Source organism: Ranitomeya imitator, chromosome 6, assembly GCF_032444005.1.
Source record: "Ranitomeya imitator isolate aRanImi1 chromosome 6, aRanImi1.pri, whole genome shotgun sequence".
NCBI classification, from domain to species: domain Eukaryota; kingdom Metazoa; phylum Chordata; class Amphibia; order Anura; family Dendrobatidae; genus Ranitomeya; species Ranitomeya imitator.
The window spans coordinates 124,730,345-124,746,319 of NC_091287.1; the positions used below are offsets into that span (position 1 = coordinate 124,730,345).

General features: G+C 40.9%; 1 protein-coding gene across 3 annotated transcripts in view; it reads right to left on the reverse strand.

The window, feature by feature from the left end:
* LOC138642123 (collagen alpha-1(VI) chain-like) overlaps positions 1-15,975 on the reverse strand; it is a 181,884-nt gene that overhangs the window by 118,127 nt on the left and 47,782 nt on the right. For all 3 annotated transcript variants that reach the window (XR_011314000.1, XM_069730059.1, XM_069730058.1), the window contains exons 14-16: positions 15,331-15,384; positions 5,015-5,077; positions 4,826-4,888 (exon numbers count right to left, since the gene is read on the reverse strand). Coding sequence is in view for 2 of the 3 variants with exons in the window: in XM_069730059.1 (XP_069586160.1) it covers positions 4,826-4,888; positions 5,015-5,077; positions 15,331-15,384 (180 nt within the window). In the remaining variant the exon portion in view is untranslated. The remainder of the gene's footprint in view (positions 1-4,825; positions 4,889-5,014; positions 5,078-15,330; positions 15,385-15,975) is intronic.

The following is a 15,975-nucleotide window of genomic DNA, read 5'->3' on the forward strand; positions in this document are numbered from 1 at the left end:
CACATGGAGTACTGTGTCCAGTTTTGGGCACCGGTGCTCAGGAAGGATATAATGGAACTAGAGAGAGTACAAAGGAGGGCAACAAAATTAATAAAGGGGATGGGAGAACTACAATACCCAGATAGATTAGCGAAATTAGGATTATTTAGTCTAGAAAAAAGACGACTGAGGGGCGATCTAATAACCATGTATAAGTATATAAGGGGACAATACAAATATCTCGCTGAGGATCTGTTTATACCAAGGAAGGTGACGGGCACAAGGGGGCATTCTTTGCGTCTGGAGGAGAGAAGGTTTTTCCACCAACATAGAAGAGGATTCTTTACTGTTAGGGCAGTGAGAATCTGGAATTGCTTGCCTGAGGAGGTGGTGATGGCGAACTCAGTCGAGGGGTTCAAGAGAGGCCTGGATGTCTTCCTGGAGCAGAACAATATTGTATCATACAATTAGGTTCTGTAGAAGGACGTAGATCTGGGGATTTATTATGATGGAATATAGGCTGAACTGGATGGACAAATGTCTTTTTTCGGCCTTACTAACTATGTTACTATGTTACTATGTTACTTGGTCCACAAATATGCATGTGTTATATACACATGACATTTGTTTCAGGCTAGCCTACCCTCCAAATTTTTGAAGTGGAAGATGCTTCAGGAAATGGAAGTTGTTATTTTTTTAATCTGAAGTGTCTTTTTTTAGCGTTTATTTAGTCTGGCATTTTCTGGTGGTTATTTACTCCATTCGACAATGAAGGAACTGCTAGCGTTTTTTCAAGCAAAAAAAAAAAAAAAAGGCTAAAAGCTAAAAAAAAAAAACACACCCATGTGTCTACTGGGCATCTTTTGAGGCTTCCCATCGACTTCTATTAAAAAGTTTAGAGCGTCTTCAGAGCGGAAAACAACACCTCTTTTAATCACGTGGCAGAATCCGTCTGAAAAAGAAGTTATGTGCATATACTCTTGAGTTACCACTACCTTGTGTCATGGGAAAAATAATTGTTTATAATGATGTTTTTATGGCACTGTGCAAAGAAACAGAGAAATGATCTAAACTCCCAGATGCTGAGGTACAAAGGTGTTACATTTTACTACTAGGACAACCCCTTCTCAATTTTAACATTTGGCGCAGATAAAATAAAAGCACCTTCCGTGCAGCCGTTCCATCGGCGTCAGCACCCACATTCGTAGGGCTCTCAGCGCTGGCATCACTATCCCAGCGGAAGTTAAAGCAGCCGCGGCCCTAATTTCTACTTGATGTTAAGGCGCCGGCACGGGAGGTGAGTAGGTATTTTTATTTTATTGGCGCTAAACATTCAGATCGAAAGGGGTTGTCCTAGTAGTGGACAACCCCTCTAATGGCACTGTAAGGTGCTGAGAATTGTTGAATTCCTTCTATTCATTTTTTGGTAGAAAGTAGAATAAAGTTGCAAATCCACCATTGTTTTTAGAAAATAACACAACAAAAAAGTTTGTGAACATACCCCTAGGCTTTTATATAATGCAGACTTGGGACCCTTTGTTATACCCCAGATTCCATAGAATGTCAATGGTACCTTGCAATCGAGTCATGGAGGTGCATAATGCACTTACGCAAAAAGACCCATTCCTCTGTAAAGCTACTTAGATGTCGCAGTCAGTATTACTGTATGTCTGATCAGATACACACTACAGATGATACCAGCCGCACATGGCACGGAAACAAACAGCACCAGGACACAATCACATTATTGGAGTTATGTTTCAATTTGGGAGGCCGACACTGTACCACAAAAAGAGGTGCTGCTCTTTGGAACTTGTGACAGTGTACAAGTATGAACCGAGCCATATAATTCAAAAAATCAAAATAAGTAAAATAACACTTTTTTTGTAGAATTGTTGCAAAATGTTGTGAATGTATTGAGCAAAGCAAAATTTTGCTAATACAATTGATATAGACACTTGTCTTTATTTTTTATATTGTTCACATTTTACACATTTATTTTTCTTATTATGAAGTTATTTACTGTATCTGGGAGCTCCAGATATTGGGAGAAACGCTCTCATTTTAAGATCTAGCAACTCTGCTGTCCTAGGAAGATACTTAATCATCTGATTAAGATAGAGGCAGATATAATCGGCTTTTATTTTCTCCTCAAGGTCCTTGGCTGACTGTGTCCAACATCACTGCAGACTAGCAACGGCACCGTCTGCTCTTAAAACTTCAGAAAGGGGTCAAATACATTAGTCAACATACAACTAAAGGTACCGTCACATTTAGCGACGCTGCAGCGATATAGACAACGATGCCGATCGCTGCAGCGTCGCTGTTTAGGTCGTTGTGTGGTCGCTGGAGAGCTGTCACACAGACAGCTCTCCAGCGACCAACGATGCCGAAGTCCCCGGGTAACAGGGCAGGGCCGCGCTTAGTAACCCGATGTTTACCCTGGTTACCAGTGTAAAAGTTAAAAAAACCAAACAGTATATACTTACATTCTGGTGTCTGTCCCCCGGCGTCAGCTTCCCTGCACTGTGTCAGCGCCGGCCGGCCGTAAAGCAGAGCACAGCGGTGACGTCACCGCTGTGCTCTGCTTTACGGCTGGCCGGTGCTGACACAGTCAGTGCGGGAAGCTGACGCCGGGGGACAGACACCGGAATGTAAGTATATACTGTTTGCTTTTTTTAACTTTTGCAATGGTAACCAGGGTAAACATTGGGCTACTAAGCGCGGCCCTGCGCTTAGTAACCCTATATTTACCCTGGTTACCAGTGAACACATCACTGGATCGGCGTCACACATGCCGATCCAGCGATGACAGCGGGTGATCAGCGACCAAAAAAAAGGTCCTGATCATTCCCAGCAGGGGCCTGATCGTTGGTCTCTGTCACGCATAACGATTTCATTAACGATATCATTGCTACGTCACAAAAAGCAACGATATCGTTAACGAAATCGTTATGTGTGAAGGTACCTTTAAGGCCCAAGGCAAAACAGTCAGACCTGGTTCCTCTTCTGCTCCTGTCTATTCAGGCTTGCTGGCACATAGAGAGGCGAAATACTCGAGATAGGACCATCCTGATTGGGTACACCTTGTCGAGATGGGATGGCTTTTACACTTTTTTTAATCAAAATTGTGTCAATAAAGTACTTTATGTTATTTACATACACTATTACTATTTATCTATTTACTTTAATTTGCAGGGTTTTTGCTCATTATTTTTATCCTAAGTTTTAAATATAATTAATAGTGGAAGATATTATAGTTTATATTTCTACAATAACTCCAATTACTTTATTTCTAAGAGAAATATATAAAATATATGTTAAATGAGTATACATACCGTATTATTCGGACTATAACACAAACTTTTTTTCCTCAAGAATTTTGGAGGAAAATGGGGGGTGTTTTATAGTCCGGATGCACTTACCAGGAGTGTGGTGGCAGCAGGAGTCGGGCAATTCTGCCGGCCCTGGACTAGGAAGAGGGGGTGTTCGGTGGTCCGACGCTGCAGGGCAATGATCTGACTCTACAGGGCGAGTTCTCAATCTGCGTATGCGCCATCTCTGGCAGCCATTTTCACAGAGGCCACCACATTGCAGCAATGAATGTGCAGGGACTCCAGGTTTTTACAAAATGTCAGCGCAGCTCCCACACCACCGAGCTCCACTGAAGGCGTAGAACCATCTCAAGGAGGATCACAAGGAAATGGATAGCATGTGACTTAAATATGAGTGTCTGAGCAAAGGGTCTGAATACTTATGACCATGTGATATTTCAGTTTTTCTTTTTTAATAAATATGCAAAAATGTCTACATTTCTGTTTTTTCTCAGTCAAGATGGGGTGCAAAGTGTACATTAATGAGAACAAAGATGAACTTTTTTGAATTTACCAAATGGCTGCAATGAAACAAAGAGTGAAAAATGTAAAGGGGTCTGAATACTTTCCATACCCACTGTAAATATCATCACAATGCAACCTGACAAAGTGTGGCTACTAGGAGAAAATTAACATATCTTCCTGCCACATTCTTTTAGTTCTAGGGAAAGTGCAAATGCTCTGCAGAGTTGGCTGTCGATCAAAGTGCAAGGGGGTGCATACAGCCGCCACTGACATCATAATGAGCGGTGTACTGAGGGGTAACTATAGCTGCACAATAGACCTCCCCAATGACTGAAAGCTGGTGGCTCTTGGGAGGAAATACGCTCATTTTCTCCCAATAGCTGCTATTTTTAATAAGGTGGCCTGGCAATATTGTAACATTACTTACCTGCAGAACCTCATATTTAGAGGCAAATAGCGTTTTCTAAGCTGACAGGTTCCTTTTAACTAGATCCACTGACATTTCATACATCCTTACTTTGCAGGGCGATGTTTAGCAGCCTATTCTTACTGTTTACTTTTACTTGGTTTTCTTTTTTGTGATTTAAAGGGAACTTGTCACCCCCCAGGCGTTTGTAACTAAAAGAGCCATCACGGGTGCACGCAGGCGCAGTATACAAGACATCAAGTGATGTCAGTTGTCGGGCAGTGCGAACTGCGCATGCCCAAGGTAGAATATGACCGCGCAGGCGCCTGGACAAATGAATAATGCCGAGGAGGCGGCGCCCTTCTCGCAGAGTGATGGCTGGGATGCATCTGGATGAGTGGGGAAAGACCTGCCTCCCTGGCGATTTCACAGGTATGAGGTACCAAATTCAAAAGCGATTATTTCTGCAGTGCAACGAACAATAACTAAAAGAGCCACCTTGTCAGGATGCAGCATTAGTGCGGCACAAGATGGCTCTTTTAGTTACAAACACCTGGGGGGGTGACAGGTTCCCTTTAAGAACTACATTTTCGGAACTAACCTTAGACCCCGTGACTCCTGAGACTCCAGGTAACCCTTGGGTTCCAAGTATGCCTTGATCACCCTGAATATGGAATCATAAGACATAAAGTAGTGTATAATAAATTATTTTGTATAAAGGCAAACTTTGTAGAAGGCTTACCTGACCCTCCAGTATGAGATTTAATCTTGTACTATGTATAGCTCATACCTTCTCGCCTTTCGCTCCGTAAGGACCTGGATCTCCTTTCTGGCCTAGATATCCTGGCATCCCCTACACACAGACAATGTATAATTAATACACATTTAAAACATTTCATATTCAAATATCGATAAGTAAAAAGAGTCATAGTCAAAAGTGTAGTGTAATACGTAATAGAAGCTAAAATACGTTTTTTACATTTCAGATCTCCCATAATAAGCTAATCTATAAAATCTATAGCATGCATTGTGAGTTAATTTCTTCCAATGGGGTAATTTCAAAGATCTGCTAAATTCCTGCTGAGTAAATCATATTCATATTATAACCTTTGTTGCCAGCTTAGTGGACTGAATTTCACAAACTACGAGAGAAAATTATTCGCCACAATACATTATGCAGACAATAACACGATTCATTGTTCAATTTATCTCATGAGTAATATAGCAATCTTGAAAAAAACGAGGACAGAAACTATCATGTTACTAATTTGTTTTCAGTACACTTAATATAGCTCGATCCCAAAACATTTTGCCAGATGTTAAAGCATCTAATTTCTTATGAAGACACTGTATCCTTTAGGTATTTTAGGTGGTTTGCCAATCTAAATGTCATGCGTTTAAGATGGAAATAGATTATTTTACTGTATTTCATCACATATCACTTATAACAAAAAATAATACATTTGAATATAGATTCAATCAAAAGGTATACAGTACTGGTCAATTTGAGCACTTACCTAATGGGATTGTCCAGTAGGTTAGGTATGCAATATGCATACTCCCGAGCAGAACAAGTCTAGTGGGCAGAGCCTCACTCAATACAAGTATTAAAATGGCATGATATATACTCAAACGAGACTTCACCAGGGGGAAGGGGTAGCAGTCAAAACTGCCTTCCCCACCCTGAAACGAAGTGTAATCAGTTTGTCAGTTTCAGAGGTTGGGCTACTCCCTTCTCTGACATACAGTTAAGTCCATATATATTTGGACAGAGACAACATTTTTCTAATTTTGGTTATAGACATTACCACAATGAATTTTAAACAAAACAATTCAGATGCAGTTGACGTTCAGACTTTCAGCTTTCATTTGAGGGTATCCACATTAAAATTGGATGAAGGGTTTAGGAGTTTCAGCTCCTTAACATGTGCCACCCTGTTTTTAAAGGGACCAAAAGTAATTGGACAGATTCAATAAATTTAAATAAAATGTTCATTTTTAGTACTTGGTTGAAAACTCTTTGTTGGCAATGACTGCCTGAAGTCTTGAACTCATGGACATCACCAGACGCTGTTTCCTCCTTTTTGATGCTCTGCCAGGCCTTTACTGTGGTGGTTTTCAGTTGCTGCTTGTTTGTGGGCCTTTCTGTCTGAAGTTTAGTCTTTCACAAGTGAAATGCATGCTCAATTGGGTTGAGATTAGGTGACTGACTTGGCCATTCAAGAATATTCCACTTCTTTGCTTTAATAAACTCCTGGGTTGCTTTGGCTTTATGTTTTGGGTTATTGTCCATCTGTAGTATGAAACGACGACCACTCAGTTTGGCTGCATTTGGCTGGATCTGAGCACACAGTATGTCTCTGAATACCTCAGAATTCATTCGGCTGCTTCTGTCCTGTGTCACATCATCAATAAATACTAGTGACCCAGTCCCACTGGCAGCCATGCATGCCGAAGCCATCACACTGCCTCCGCCGTGTTTTACAGATGATGTGGTATACTTGGGATCATGAGCTGCACCATGCCTTCACCATACTTTTCTCTTTCCATCATTCTGGTAGAGGTTGATCTTGGTTTCATCTGTCCAAAGAATGTTCTTCCAGAACTGTGCTGGCTTTTTTAGATGTTTTTTTAGCAAAGTCCAGTCTCACTTTTTTATTCTTGATGCTTATGAGTGGCTTGCACCGTGCAGTGAACCCTCTGCATTTCCTTTCATGCAGTCTTCTCTTTATGATAGACTTGGATATTGATGCGCCTACCTCCTGGAGAGTGTTGTTCATTTGGTTGGCTGTTGTGAAGGGGTTTCTCTTCACCATGGAGATTATTCTGCGATCATCCACCACTGTTGTCTTCCGTGGGCGCCCAGGTCTTTTTGCATTGATGAGTTCACCAGTGCTTTCTTTCTTTCTCAGGATGTACCAAACTGTAGATTTTGCCTTTCCTAATATTGTAGCAATTTCTCGGATGGGTTTTTTCTGTTTTCACAGCTTAAGGATGGCTTGTTTCACCTGCATGGAGAGCTCCTATGACCGCATGTTTACTTCAGAGCAAAACCTTCCAAATGCTAGCACCACACCTCAAATCAGCACCAGGCCTTTTATCTGCTTAATTGAGAATGACTTAACAAAGGGATTGCCCACACCTGTCCATGAAATAGCCTTGGAGTCAATTGTCCAATTACTTTTGGTCCCTTTAAAAACAGGGTGGCACATGTTAAGGAGCTGAAACTCCTAAACCCTTCATCCAATTTTAATGTGGATACCCTCAAATGAAAGCTGAAAGTCTGAACTTCAACTGCATCTGAATTGTTTTGTTTAAAATAAAATTGTGGTAATGTCTATAACCAAAATTACAAAAATGTTGTCTCTGTCCAAATATATATGGACTTAACTGTATGTTGGTTGTCAATCCTGATGTTTGCTCAGTAGGAGCTCCCTGCTCACTGTGCTATATTCCTTTTTAATTTACAGTGACAGTGCGCTCCCTCGTCGGCTCTGATGAGAAGTGACGAGCCGGCAAGAGAGCCCAGTGTCAGTGCACATTGTAAAGGAGAGAATGTAGCAAGCAGTGAGAGCAGAGACCTCTCTCTGCTCGCTGTGTTCTCTTTATTACAATGCGCACTGACAGTGTGCACTCTTGCTGGTTTGTCACATCTTATTATACATTTGCATTACTGAATAAATAGGTAACTGAATTCAGTGGCTGAAAATCATGCAGAATTACATCTTCTTTAATATCCAGACCAGTCACTCAGGAGATGTGTGTCACTAAGTGACACATTCAGTACACTTCTCTGCCGAGGAGTTCCTATGATAATCCTTTCCCTCAATAGGTATAGAAACCCATTCTATATCCCCAAAATCTGAAGCCATTACTGTCCCCTTATGTATGTCACTAAAATGTCAGGAGACTGATGAACGGTGAAATGAGTATTACCAATATCAAGATGTCAACCATCCCTCACTTTCAATGGGTTAACAGTGCAATTTATATATTGAACACTAGTGGTGCAATCAATCAAAAATACCACAAAAATCGTGTTAGCCCTGTATGATGTGCAAAATAATCCAGTATATCACTATTTGCAGTGTGCAAAAGGGTGGCAAAATAGTTGTTTTAGATTCGTGTTTATTTAAGGAAAGAAATTATGTCATATTTGATTTGTTAACCTATAGTAAACTTCTTACTAATCCCACAAATTCTTTCTCCTTAATTCTGCATTGGTTGTTCATGAAGGAGTCACTCTGAGAGTGTTTTCTAATAAAATTGCAGACTATTTTTTGATTGACAGCCCAGTGATCCCAGTCTTTCTTTGCCTAAAATTCAAAAGACAATTTCACCCTGCCATGTAATCGATTGTGATGGGTATAGTCTCCTTGAATAAAAAACTTAGGTCCTGGGTTGATAGCTTGTTGCTAAGGATGAACCGAACTGTGGAAATTCAAGTTTTGGTACCCGACCAAACTTTAGTCCCTAAAGTTCCATCTAAATCTGCGAATGATGAAACCTTTTAGGTTGTATACATGGCTCCTTATCCCTATCCCTGTCTGCATGGCTCCTTATCCTCATCCTTGTTTGCATGGCTCATTATCCCCATCCTTGTCTGCGTGGCTCCTTATCCCCATACTTGTATGCATGGCTCCTTATCCCCATCCTTGACTGCATGGCTACAAATCCCTTTCCTGGTATTCATGGCTCCTTATCCCCATCCTTTTCTGCATGGCTACTCATCCCTATCCTGGTATTCATGGCTCCTTATCCCTATCCTTGCATACATGGCTCCTCATCCCTATCTTTGTCTACATGGTTCCTCATCCCTATCCTTGTATGCATGGTTCCTCATTGCTATCCTTGCATTCATGGCTCCTCATCCCTATCCTTGTATGCATGGTTCCTCATCCCTATCCTTATATGCATGGTTCCTCATCTTTATCCTTGTATGCATGGCCGGCATGAGAAAGGCATAAAAAAAAATATCCTACTTACAATCCCTGCGCACCCTCGCTGAATCTTGAATATTCACTCCACTCCACGCCTATGGGATCGGAGAGAGGTGAATATTCATAACTCTTGCCTTGCACAGGCGTGTACTATGGAGGACAGAGAATGAACTTCAATCCAATACTGCAGCCAGCATGCAGCTGGCGGGTAAGGGAAGGGTGAATCAAACACCCAAAAACCCCGCCCCTATGGCTGAAGATTGTTCCCTCCAAATTCAGGTGACAGAGTTCCTTCAAGTAGTGCGCACCCGTGATAGCCGGGCAGCTGCAGAAAGCTGGTGGCTGACACTGTGCGTGCTATAAGTGAAATGAATATTCATTGCCAGTGCAGTGAATATTAATTTCTCTTTAGCAGCGAGCACAGGCTTTAGCCGCAGCCATCGGCTCCTGCCTCTGTGACCCGCAGCTCCGACGCTCCCCCTCCGCCCCCATCTTCTGGGACAATGACTCGAGTATAAGCCTAGGGGGGCGTATTCAGCACAATAAAATATGCTGAATAACTCGGCTTATACTAGAGTATATACAGTAACTCATGAAGGGTTTTGATATTCTGACACATCAGCGGCTCTGCCAATATGACATAGCACCCTCAAACCATTCCAGAAAAATGTGCACTATAATATGACGCTTCTTCCACTTTGTGCTTTGCACAGTGCCTCAAAAGTTGTTTTTGACCACATATGAGGTATTGGCGTTCTCCGGAAAAATTGTATAACATATTTTGTGGTCAATTTTTTCCTATTATCCCTTTTGAAAATTGAAAACTTGAGGCCAAAGTAACATTTCAGTGTAAAAAATAGTAATTTTCCATTGACACAGGTCAATGTTATACAATTCTGTGAATTGCCTGAGGGTTAAAAATGCTCACTACACTGATAGATGAATTCCTCAAGAGGTGTACTTTCCAAAAAGAGATCACATGTGAGGTTTCTGCGGTTTTGGTATCACCCCCACAGGTGGCACGAATGGTTTGTGAACCCAGGACTGTGCTTACCTAGGAAGGGGCATAGCTATGTGGTTACCTGTTGTTTACTGGAGCTCCTGATTGTGGAATCAGGATTGAGCTGCAGGTATCCGCCAGGTACCATTCTTAGGCAGTCCCCAGTACAGCAGCTCCTGACCGCAAAGGTTAGGTTAGCTGGATACGTACTCTGGCTCTGTTCAGACTACTAGGTTCAGGATCCTGGTTACTGACATGGAGTTTCATACAGGACTTATTTGGAGCCTGGTTTTAGCTGGAAAACACCGTTTTAAAAACTTCATCCGCAAAGTGCTCAAAGTCACATTTAAAAAGTTTATTAACCCTTTAGGTTCTCTACAGGAATTAAAGTAATGTATAAAGGAAAAAATGAAAAATTGTAATTTTTCCCACAAAAATGTTTATTTAGCCACAAATTTTGCATTTTTACAAGGGTAGCAAGGGAAAATGCAGATTAAACAATTTGTACGATTTGTACAGATTAAACAATTTGTACGATTTGCAAATGATTTGACACATGGAATTAGGTCTTGCTTTAACCCCTTACCGCCAAAGCCTGTTTTCACCTTCCAGACAAAGACCCGTTTTTCAAATCTGACTTGTCACTTTAAGTGGTAATAACTTTGGAATGTTTCTTCCAATCTTAGTGATTCTGAGAATGTTTTTTTCATGATACTTTATAGTTCATAATAATGGTAAATTGCACTAATTCATGAAAACATCAGCAAATTGGGAACAATTTTGAAACCTTTTCATTTTTCAAATTTCAATTTTTATGCCATTGTAGCCAATAGTCATACCAAACAAAATAGTCAATGAGAAACATTTCCCATATGTCTTGTCTGCATCAGCATCATTTTTTAATCACCCTTTTATTTTGTTAGGATGTTAGAAGGTTTAAAAATTTAACAGCAAATAAAATTTACTGAATCTATTTTTTATAGACCTATTAAGCTTTGAAGTAGCTTTGTGGGGCTCATATGTCATAAAACCCCTAAAAGTGATACAATATTAAAAACAGCATTGTTAACTTTTAAATGTGTTACCTGTTAAGTTGCATCACAGGATTAAATGAAAATTGGAATGAAAACTCACATTTTTGCAAATAAAATGTTGTTTTAGCCTCACATTTTTCTTTTTCATAAGCTGTATTGAGAGAAAATTAATCTAAAATGTGTTAATACAAGTTTCAGTGAATGTTGTTATACATCATATGTTGTTGGAATCCATATGGTATGACATGGAAGAGAAGTGTCACGATCAACTGACGAGTAACCTGGGACCAGGGGACCAGTTAGCCTGTGTGTTTGTGTCCCATATTAAATGGATTTGGTTTCATTTGGTGCTGAAAAGGTTAACGACCCTTTCTATGATGGTCAGAAACATGCAGCTCCATTTCAGCTTCTTCTGATATGGTCATCACCTTTTCCCATAAAACCTGGCCAGACCTTCTCTTCCTTGCCAGTGAAAGCTTTGCTTCCTAGCTCCTTGGATATGCTGTGCTGAATTGAAGCTTGTTGTTGCTACTGGAGATTGCTGCGAACTGTTTTTGGGTGTATGCCTTCCTCATTTTCCTATTCCTATTTGGTTGGTACATACCTATCCTTCCCTATATACCGCTCTACCATTGATGAGTGTTTGAATGTTTGTTGCTTTCTGTTATCTCTGTCTGTCTTATGTTTTGATACACTAGCATTTGTGTCCAAGGCTTCCTGGGGGAGGAGGAGGGGACAGCTTAGGGAATAACAGGAGAATAGTAAGGCTGGTAGCCCAAACCTCCTCTCCATTAGTGGTTCCTTTGGGAGCAGGGATAGTTAGGGCTCCAGTCCTAGGGACGGTTCAGGGCCCCTTTTCCTATTACAAAGAATCACAGCATGACAAAACCCCAAGGTGCTAAAACATTATAGAACCCCCTATGTGACCCTATTTTAATATCTCAGGAAATTCATATATTGGTGGTAGTAGGCATTTTTATCTCACATGTGGTTTGCAAATTTTTTTTCCATTTGACTGTGAAAATGAAAAATGTAATTTGATAGAATAGTAAGTAGATTTTGACCTTAATGCTTAATGTTTACCACAACTAATAAGAATAAGACTACCATGAAATGTATTACTCTATTTCTCCCAAATACGATAATACCCTATATATGTTCATACACTAATGCTTTGGCACAGAGCAGCATCATTTGGCTGTTGGGGTTTAGTGTTTCCTGGAGTAGTTTTTGGGCACTATTTGGAGAGCCACTGCCAAAACAGCAGCAATTTCCAAATAGTGACCTGATTTTGCAAATTACACTCAGGGAAATAAAAAATGGCTGTGGTGACTATTTGGACAGAGATTATTGTGCAGTGAATGTTGCAGAGTGAAAAATGCAAGTATGAAATTTTAGTGGCCAATACATAGTGCCTAGCTAAAGCTTCTGCAGACACTAGTTACATAAATTTTTAAGCAGGTGTTTCAGGACTTAATAACAATATGATATCGGTGGGAGTCTGATACTCCCGAAAGCTGCTCCTGCATTAACCTGAATTAGACAACAACTCTGTGCATTGGTTGCTGGCTGCTGAAAGTATTGCATTACTTCAATGGCCGATAAGATACAGTACTTGTCTGTGACCACTAAAGACAGAACACAGCAGCCCTGTACATCGCTTAATTCCGACCGATACTGGAGCAGTTTACAGCTGATTGGTGGGTGTGTTGGGTATTGGAACCCCACCAATCTTATATTGATGATCCATCAGTGTCTTATGCAGAATAGCAATGTCATAATTTTGTAGAAAGATAAACTGCTCTCTCGTTCATGATTTATTGAGGATATGTTTGTGGATTCCACCAGGAAAATCTTCACCAAATCCGCCTAGGCCATGTACAAATATTTTTGTTCGGAGATGGTCAAAAATGATGAGTTTTTCAAGTGGAAACCATGTCAGAAAAACTCTCCTTGGGGAAATTTTGGAGATGTTTGTTTGCTGAAGCATTTCCTACAGTTTTCAAGAGTTTTTGAAACATTTTGGTAGTTTTTAAAATTGAGGTGTACTGTATTTGCTACCTTCTGATTGGACAGTGCCTGGTTTTGAACAGGTTCCTTCAGTAGCAGCTTCGAAGAAGTGAGAAACATTTTATTTTTGTCTACCAGCCGTTTTTCAAAATTTGATCCACAAAAAGAGTTTCCTCTCAGTTTCTGCACAAAAACCTCCTAAAAAACCTCAGTGTGCACGCCTATTACAGTAATGAATATGCAGCTCCACCCCTATGGGAGGTGGAGCCACATATTCATTACTGTAAATGAGCGGCCCCACGTGACCGCATACAGGAGAAGATGCGGCCAGAACAGGAAGCAGCGACAGCCAATGAGGGAGCTGCAGGGAAGATATGAATCGCGGCTTCAGCACCAGTGGGGGGGACAGCGCTTAATGTAGCGCTGTCTCCTGCATGGCACACGGACTGCACACGGACAACGTCCGTGTGCGGTACGTGTTTTACACGGACCCATTGACTTTAATGGGTCCGTGTAATACGTGCGCTCCCACAAACACTGACATGTCTCCGTGTTTGGCATACGGAGACACAGTCCGCAAAAAATCAATGACATCTGCACAGATGCATTGATTTTTATGTGTCTACTTGTGTCAGTGTCTCCGGTACATGAGGAAACTGTCGCCTCACGTACCGGAGACACTGACATGTGAAACAGGCCTTACTGTTATGACCTGGTGGTCAGGACAATAATGGACCTGGTGGTTAAGAGCACACGGAATGACCTGAAAGTTACTGATAATAAAGGACGAGCTCTGGGACGTGGGAACTCTGCTGACCGCAATCCCTAATCCTATCACACACACTACAAATAGCCGTGGATTGCTCCTAACGCTCCCTATGCAACTCGGCACAGCCTAAGGAACTAGCTAGCCCTGAAGAAATTCCCCAAAGGAAAAGGCAGCCCCCCACATATAATGACTGTGAGTAAAGATGAAAATACAAACACAGAGATGAAATAGATTTAGCAAAGTGAGGCCCGACTTACTGAACAGACTGAGGATAGGAAAGGTTGCTTTGCGGTCAGCACAAAAACCTACAAAAAGACCACGCAGAGGGCGCAAAAAGACCCTCCGCACCGACTCACGGTGCGGAGGCGCTCCCTCTGCGTCCCAGAGCTTCCAGCAAGCAAGACAACAATAAAAATAGCAAGCTGGACAGAAAAATAGCAAACCAAAGAAAATACAAGCAGGAACTTAGCTTCTGCTGGGAAGACAGGTCACAAGAACGATCCAGGAGTGAACTAGACCAATACTGGAACATTGACAGGTGGCATGGAGCAAAGATCTAAGTGGAGTTAAATAGAGCAGCCAGCTAACGAATTAACCTCGTCACCTGTGGAAGGAAACTCAGAAACACCCACCAGAGGAAGTCCATGGACAGAACCAGCCGAAGTACCATTCATGACCACAGGAGGGAGCCCGACAACAGAATTCACAACACCTTACACAGTACACAGCAGGGGCACATTTATGAGATTATCTCAGCACAAGGACATTTTTTAACACACCCAATTGTAGAACTTATTCTTATTCCAAGATCTATTAATTAAAATTAACTTTGTGAGAAAACAACTTTAAAATTACCAGCTACTCTAGGTTGGCCTAAGTCATTCAATTGCAATGGATTTATGGTGCAGATTTCCTACTGAAATCCTGCAGCAATCTACTGTACAAAACATTTGAAAAGGTTTTCATGACTATATCCACACAAAACATAAAAAACCCATGTGACAATATGATCGTGGCACAGATATCAAAATCTACTGCATGCTTGTTATGTTACAGAAAAGCTATAGATTTTCAAAGCATATTTTCCCTCAGATTTTGTGATAAAATCCAAATGGAATTACTGCTGACAATTGACAGGTTTTGTGAACAGCCTAGAATCTCTGGCAAACTTAATTCACTTCTGCACGTATCGATAAAGCAGTGTAATGTGTGTGGGAATAAGCTGCAATATCAGACACAACCCATGGACAGATATAGAGCTTGTTTCTTAAACAAAAAAGCAAAATCCTTTTTTTTGCAAATCTAGAAAATCACATTTATATTATTTGTGCTGCTTAGGTCATATTATCTTACTTCAGGCCCAGCTTCACCTTTGCATCCTGGTAACCCAGTAAGTCCAGGTTCTCCCTAAAAAAAGGACAAGGAAATATATCATACATAGAGTCCAAGATCATGTTCTTATAGTATACAGTGAGGGAAATAAGTATTTGATCTCTTGCTGATTTTGTAAGTTTGCCCATCGACAAAGACATGAACAGTCTATAATTTTAAGGATAGGTTAATTTTAACATCAAGAGATAGAATATCAAAAATAAAATCCAGAAAATCACATTGTATAAATTATAGAAATATATTTGAATTTTGCAGTGAGACATAATTATTTGATCCCCTACCAACCATTAAGAGTTCTGGCTCATACACACCAATTAAACGCTCCTAATCAACTTGTTACCTGCATTAAAAACAGCTGTCTTATATAGTCACCTTTTTTAAAAAAAACTTGTCATGGTTTGGACAGGGTTAATGCCCTGCCCTCTCAGGGTTAATTGTTGTGTCCTCCTTTTGGATCTGTGAGGGATATTTATACCCATTGTGGACTAGGATTCTCTGTCAGTTATACTTTTGTTCTGTCTGTGTGCCTGACCCCCTGGTGTGCATGTGCATGCTGTGTTGTTTGTTTGCTCTCTGTGCTCGATCCGGTCTGTTTGATTCACTCGG